Here is a 7,301-nt window from a genome sequence, read left to right as displayed (position 1 = left end):
ATGGCCCATGTTGGTGTCCCTGGGGAAGGAGGTGGGTGCTGTGACTGCAGGGGGAGAGACAAGGAAAATCAACTAAATCCAGAGGGTTGATCAAATCTTGTTCTTGTTGTTCTAGAACAACATTACAGTAACCCTCCCATTTTTGAGTACCTGCAGAAGAGCTGGGGATTGAGCGCTGGTGGGGCCACACAATGTTGTGGCATGAGCATAGTTCCTAATTTTCCAAAAAACATTTTTTGGCTAAAGAACCAAAGAAGTCCCATGTGAAGAGCAGCGTCCCAGGCTGGGGAAAGCGCTTGAATTTCCTTGGATATCAATGTCACCCTGGTCCTTTCAGGGGACATCGCCAACCGCCCCCTCTCCCCACACCATGCGTGCTCTCATTGGCCACAGCAGCAGCACTTACTCAAATAAAACAGATTTTCTCCAAAAAAAAGGTTGTGTCTTTCAAAGTGCCATTGAGGGCAGGTCATCCTGGGAGTGGGACCGATTACAAGGTAGGGGACAATGCACATGGTTCATTTGGTGTTCAGTCGGGATATTTGCAATGAACTCGTAGACTTTAAGACACAGGGGCAATATAATTTGTCTCCAGGAAAGTTACTGCCATAGCTGCATGAGAAACTGTTTTTTTAAAGCTAGTGTTTTAAAAGTTTAATTCTTCATATTTTGTGTCCACTGTGAATAATAATCTTTCCTAGTGGGGGGATTCAGATGAACGGCTTCAGAATCACTGGTGGTGAGCTGATACAATGAAAACACCCTAAATATCAGTTTTATTAAAATGTATTTCTACATGTAAGAATAATTAGTTTAGGAACAGGCTTGCCCATTGTAATTAAAACCTGTCTAATGATTCCTTGCTCTGAGCAATTTATTTTCTAAACAGACTGGTAAGGTATATTTTTTTGTTAGTTATATTTTTCCTGTACTTGATGGCAATCCATCCACCTGGCTATGCAACAGGAAAGTAGTTGTTTTCAGACTCGTTGCAGAAGTGGTTTGCTTTTGTCTCTCCCCAGCAGCTGGCTGACCCTCCCAGTCCGTGGTGGTGGTTCTGTACTGGTGGTGGGGTTTGGCTGCTCTCTGCCTGCGCTGAGCTCTGCCCTCCCGCACCTGGAAGCTTCATGGTGAGGCTGGCAGGGGCTGGTTGGGATCAAATGCAAGGTTGTGACAAAAAATAGTGCCTGGTGTCCCGTCCTAATCCACCTTGCATAGTGAGAAGGGATGCAATGATTACATGTGATAACTTATCTTCCTGGAGCCGGTGGGGTGAAGAATGGGACAGATGGCAGCAGTGGGCAACTGTGGTCACTTGGCAATTTTTGTGGATAATGTTTGCTGTTAAATTATTTAGTCTTGTAGGGGAATTGCCTTTTTATGTAAGAACATCATGAGCTGTTCCTCTAAAACTGAATTCCTGAACATGGCAAGGTTTCAGTCCAGCCCCCAGACACCCAGCTCTGGGTGGGCCCGTCCTTTTGCCCTCTGGATGGCAAGAACAGTCAGCGTTTCTCCCGGTGGCTTTCTCATGTAATGAAGCACCTCTGCTGCTATAGGAAGGTTAGGTTACAGGTTCAGCAAGAAAGGGAGTCTGTTCTGTTTGTATTTACGGGCCGACACACGGGATTAAGAAAGAAACAAAGATGCTTTATATGACAAGTCATCTGAGAGGCGTCATCTGTCCTATAGGAAAAAACAGGCAGTTCTTACTTTGCTCTTTTCTTTCTGGTTCAGCCAAACCACCTCTTTAAAAACTAAAAGAATGGACCTGAGAATTTGCACTAAAAGAACGTGCAAGTCTGGGAACACAGTCAGTAGCAAAGAAAAAAAATTACTTTGAAATTTTTGAATACTTTTTTTTTTTTTTTTTTTTAACGTTTGTTTCATTTATTCTTTTATAGCATACGTTTTTTTATATTGTGTGGTTTTGTTTGGCTCTGAAATCATTACTGAATTTTTCCTACTCATATGAATGGAAGAGACATCATGGTGGCAGCAATCGTGCCGCTCTCAAGGGTCCAGAGGGTGCAGAGGGTGTTGCATGCACTTCGTTATGGCCTTCCCCTTCTCCTACAGCTGCCAGCATGTGGAGCTCTCCGGTGGCCGTCCCTGTGGCCGTGATGCTGCTGGTGGCAGCCACGCAGGCAGCAGCGAAGGTCACCCCGGCGCTGAAATTCACCAAGCCGAAGCCATCCCCTCTGCCGGGCGCTGCCAACCCTTCCCTCGCCCCCCTCGTGGGAGCCCCGGGCAGAGCCCAGCTGCCCTCCATGAGCCCCGCGGTGCGGGCGGCCACCACGCTCTTCCCCTTTGAGAACGACACCCTGGACACAGCCGACTTCTTCTTCAACTGCTGCGACTGCTGTCCCCCCACCAGCGGGCCTCGGGGGCCACCGGGGGAGCAGGGGCCTCCAGGTGCAGACCACGATGGATCAGTTGGCTCACACCAGGCATCTCAGCACGTTGGCTGATGTCTGCAGTGCCAAAATCTAATGGTTATAACGAGCAGTGCATTAGTCTGCAAATGCTCACTTTGATAGCGCTGATACCGGAGCTAGGAACTGTTCAGCTGGGGAAAGCTGGCAAAAATGGTGAAATAATATTTTTTTAATACAATGTACTCAAGCGATTTGCACTTCCGTTAGCTTCCACAGCTAATAGAAGTTATATGGGCTGTGGAAGGGGTTTGCGCTCATAGGGCTGATGGAGAAGCTCTCATGTCAGTTGCGTTGTGCTGGGATGGCTCCAGCTGACCGAGCCTGCCCTCAGACAGGCACCAGCAGCTTTGTGATCCTATGTGGATGAAAAAGTAAACTAAAAGAAAGCTGAAAAGAAAGCTGGCTTGCTCGCCTTTCCTTGTGCAGCATGGAGCCACCTGCCAGGTTCCTCTTCTGTATTTGCAGATTTAATTCTTTTTAAGGAGAGGGGCAATTACTAAGCTATGGGAGCTGCTTGGATGTGCTCAAATATTAAAGACAGATTACTTCTGATGTTTTATGAATGCCTGAGCCCCTGCAGCTTTGAGGCAGCTGAAAGTTGGTTTTAAAAAATCTTTAACTGTAGCCAAGAGCAAAAAGGAAAGCTGTACAATTTGGGGATTGCAGCAGCAAAAGACAAGGGCTGGGGAGCTGCGTGCCAGATCAGGGCATCCTCGCCAATGCCAGTGGAAGCTGTGCTGTGTTGTTGTCTCTCCTTTGTGCCCCTCAAGGGTTTCAGCTGCAATGCACAGAGGGCAGGGTCAGGCCAAACCTGTCTGTCTCACATTTGGTTTGCATCATCTATATGACAGCAAATAAAATAGCCAGCTCTTACCAGGGTGATGGAAACAGGGTTGCCCTTGATGCATCCCCTGATGGCGTGTTGCTTAGCTGTTATCACACATTTTATCTGTAAAGTTAAACCTCTGAGTTACTAAGATAACTTTGTTGATGTGATTACATTACAGGTCCTAAGGGGGAGAAGGGAGATGCTGGTGTGCAAGGTGTGCCGGGAACCCCGGGACCTCAAGGTCCCAAAGGCTTTAAAGGAGAAAGAGGTAAAGCAGTCGAACTGCTCCTTTGGAAAACAAGTGCTGTTGTCCTCAGCAGATACCACAAAATTGTAGGAAAAAATATTTTTGCAAAGGAAGCAGATTATGCTGATATGGATTGACACCTTGCGAGATTTAGCATGGCATGAACAGAGGGACAATAACTTGGGTGGTGGTGAGGTATGTGCAGGTGGTACAGGAAAGCCATAAAGCCATCTTTATGGCTGCTCCTAAAGATCCCACTCAAAACTCCTTGTTTTTGAGGAGTTTTTCCCTCATTTTGGGGCAGAAATCCGACATGAGGATGATACGGAATTGTCTGCACGGTGGTGCTTGGTGCTGGGCGATGCAGCTGGGGGTTGTGAGGTCTGTTCTGGAAAACAAACATTGCTCCTTGTGCTCAGGGACCCATGCAAAATGCTACCAGTCACTTTCTGTGTAATGATTTCTGCGCTGCAGACAGTGTCACAAATGGCATATTAATGGTGCAATGTCCTAGGAGGCAAAGGGGAGCAAGGCGAGCGAGGAATAAGTGGAAACCCTGGTTATCCAGGCAAGCCTGGGCTGCAAGGTATGTAACATGGGTCGGGAAAGCCATGAACAGTGCTTTGGCCTGTCCCTTTGCTGCTGGTGATGGATATCCTATCCTACACTAATGGCTGTAACCTTTTCTCTGCCCCTGCTCTGTCCTAGGTGAAGCTGGAGTGAAAGGCAATAAGGGCGGCTACGGCTTCCCCGGCCTGAAGGGACAAAAGGGCTCCAAGGGGGACACCTGTGAGAACGGCACCAAAGGAGACAAGGGAGACAGGGGGGATGCCGGGGACCCGGGGGTGGATGGAGAACAGGGGGACAAAGGGGAGAAGGGGGACACGGGGGACAAGGGGTATTGTGGGGAGCCGGGGGGGAGAGGCCAAAAGGGGGAAAGAGGGGAAGGAGGGATGAAGGGAGAAAAAGGCAGCAAAGGAGAGATGGGGGCTGAGGGCATTCAGGGAGCGGAGGGAAAGCAGGGAGAAAAGGGTGAGCAGGGAAGTAAGGGTGACAAAGGGGACCTGGGACCCGCAGGCGTGACGGGACCCTCGGGGCCCAAGGGGGTGGCTGGCAGCAAGGGGGGCCGCGGGGCACCGGGCAGGAAAGGCTCCCGCGGGGCAAAGGGGGCTCGAGGGGACGCCGCAAAGCTCCTGAGATCAGCCTTCAGTGCCGGCTTGTCCAAACCCTTCCCTCCGCCCAACGTCCCCATCCGGTTTGATAAGATTCTGTACAACGACCAGGAAGATTACAACCCTTCCACCGGGAAATTCAACTGCAGCGTGCCCGGGGCGTACGTCTTCGCCTACCACCTGACGGTGAGGGGCCGCCCGGCCCGTGTCAGCCTGGTGGCCCGCAGCAGGAAGGTGGCCAAGGCCCGTGAGACGCTCTACGGGCAGGAGATCGACCAGGCCTCCTTCCTGACCGTCCTGAAGCTAAGTGCGGGCGACCAAGTATGGCTGGAGGTTGCACGGGACTGGAACGGGGTCTACGTCAGCGCCGAGGACGACAGCGTCTTCACGGGGTTCCTCCTGTACCCAGATGTCCTTGAGATCCTGCTGTAGGTTTAGAGGGCAAAGCTGTTGCTGAGGATCGCGCCTTTCCCCCCTCCCTCCAGAGGAGAAACGAGTATCAGTTCAGCGACTCTGCAGTGTATTGGTTTAGTTTCTAGGTTCTGTGATTTTTTTACAAAATGTTTGTGAAAGAGTGATTTCTTTTAACTAGCAGCCCCAAGAAGCTGCACATCCTTCATGCAGGTGCTGATAACTAAGAGAATCCACTGCCCAAAGGCCTGCAGGACCAGCATGGGGAAGGGGAACCCGAGGGGGCTTCACATCATGGGCTTCTGATTTGTAACCAGCATCATCAAATTATGTGATGAAGCTCCTTATCCAACTGAAATTTTAATCAAGCCAGCTGTGGCAATCCTTGCATGGTCAAAACTCCTCTGGCCATCAGTACTGGTAACCATTGGAAGGTCACAGTTTTGACAAAGGTTGTAGAGTTTGATTCATAGAGCTTAATCCAACACGAGCACGAGCAGTAGGTTTCTTCAAATCATGTGAAAAAATATACAAGTATTTTGTCATTGAATCATAATTATGTAGTACTTTAGACTGGCCATTATTTTTTTTTTTTTTCATAAAAAAAATAAAGCTGAGATCCCATAATTAGCATTCAGTAGCATTGGGATTTGCTTCTCTTCTCAGGCAGTCACAAGCCTGGGACGTTTTCACAGTGATGTGATGAATGCTGGGTCCGACCCCAACACGGGCATGGAAATTGGGCTACTATTTCCCTTGCTCCTACCTTCCTTGCTTAAATTACCACCATGCTTGCCATATGCTATTTGAATACCATCATAAATCGTGTCCCTCATTTCTTCTTTTTTCCACAGCACCAAGGTCGAGTGTTCCTGAGACTTTTTATATATGCTGAGAAAATTAACACGGGAGAACCGCTGTTAAATTTTAAGATAAAAACAAAGCAATTTTAAAAGGTTGATCCTATCTGTTTGGTAAATGCAAAGGGTGCTTCAACTCATCAGCTTCTCAGCCCCACTTCAACATCAGCAATTCAAATATGAGATGAACCAGCTTTGTCAAAGAGTTGATACTTAATTCGGTGCTTAATCTGAGTTAGCTCCTATGTGATTCAAATTCAGAGTACCAAGTATATAAAAGATGCAGATTTCAGTTTATGAATTCCCTGGCAGCTGTTGAATATTGAGGAAAAACAACAAGTTATAATAATAATTTCAGATTCCTGCTGTCACAACACCCTTAATTCTTTTGTTGTGCCTTCATGCTGCTTCTCCTACAGTCCCTGTAACAGATGGTGGTATACGGACATCTGACTAGCAATTTTCTCCTCTCCTGCTGAAGTTTCTTACACTTTCTATATAAATAACCTCTACAAATGCTCCTGAGAAAGCAATGCAAAAATGTGGGGTCTCACAAGAACCTGCTCAGATCTAATCCTCTCCATAAATTAATTGCTTGGCTGTCAGGGGAAAAGAAGAGCTGGCAGCACCACACAAGCTGGAAGAGCTCCTGCTTCCTTACAGACATCCCTGCACAAAATATACCCAGCCAGATTAGGGGGCTCTGGGATGCTTAAATCCTGTGGAGGTGCCCTGAGAGCAGGTTAATAGGAACAGCCGGAGACAATTCAGGCTACACAAAGGTCTGTCCTCACAGACCTTAAGGAAGGATATGGGATGCTCTCATCACAACCCCAGTCACTTCTGAGCTCCCATAATGGATATGGGAGAGCCATAATGGCACTCTGAGCTGGCTTCTATGCTACATATATATTTGTCATTAACTTAATACCAGTGGAAGGTATTTCTGCTTGAAACCCTGACTGGGAAGGCAGAGAAGCATGCAGGACAAGCTACTGAAATATCACACAGCTCCTTCATATGTATAAGTGTCTTAGGGTCTATAGCTTTGCCAGTAGTACTTTGAATTTAAAGCGTGCTCATGCCAGTAGTACTTTGAATTTAAAGCGTGCTCACATCCATTCTGTGTTTATTTTGAAATAATTTCTTTTCAGATTTAATTAAGACACATTAAACAAGTATCTTGTGAAGTTGAGCCTGTGTAAAGCACAGCGAACAGTAGTTTAGATAAATGTAGATCTTTGTAGAGAGGGAGTTATCTTCATCAAATATTAAGTAGAATTAACAGTAATGCCTGGAAAATATTGTTTCTCTACACTGTTATCCTTTCTACTTCAGAGCCTT

At 47.4% G+C, this 7,301-nt stretch overlaps 1 protein-coding gene across 1 annotated transcript; it reads left to right on the top strand.

Annotated features, from left to right (window-relative positions):
* Positions 1 to 5,118, top strand: OTOL1 (otolin 1). The gene is made up of 5 exons (XM_032193299.1): positions 1 to 31; positions 2,080 to 2,415; positions 3,446 to 3,535; positions 4,029 to 4,100; positions 4,223 to 5,118. The coding sequence occupies exons 1-5, from the start codon at positions 1 to 3 to the stop codon at positions 5,116 to 5,118; spliced, it is 1,425 nt and encodes a 474-aa protein (XP_032049190.1).
* The last annotated feature ends 2,183 nt before the right edge of the window (positions 5,119 to 7,301 follow it).

Source organism: Aythya fuligula, chromosome 9 (genome assembly GCF_009819795.1).
Source record: "Aythya fuligula isolate bAytFul2 chromosome 9, bAytFul2.pri, whole genome shotgun sequence".
Lineage (NCBI taxonomy): Eukaryota > Metazoa > Chordata > Aves > Anseriformes > Anatidae > Aythya > Aythya fuligula.
This window is presented reverse-complemented; position numbering and strand designations above follow the sequence as displayed.

Excerpts from the sequence above, each read along its gene's own strand:
- OTOL1 (XM_032193299.1), top strand. The coding sequence starts at position 1 with ATGGCCCATGTTGGTGTCCCTGGGGAAGGAG. Across the intron at positions 2,416-3,445 it reads GGGGGAGCAGGGGCCTCCAG|GTCCTAAGGGGGAGAAGGGA; the intron begins GTGCAGACCACG and ends ATTACATTACAG. Across the intron at positions 4,101-4,222 it reads AGGCAAGCCTGGGCTGCAAG|GTGAAGCTGGAGTGAAAGGC; the intron begins GTATGTAACATG and ends GCTCTGTCCTAG.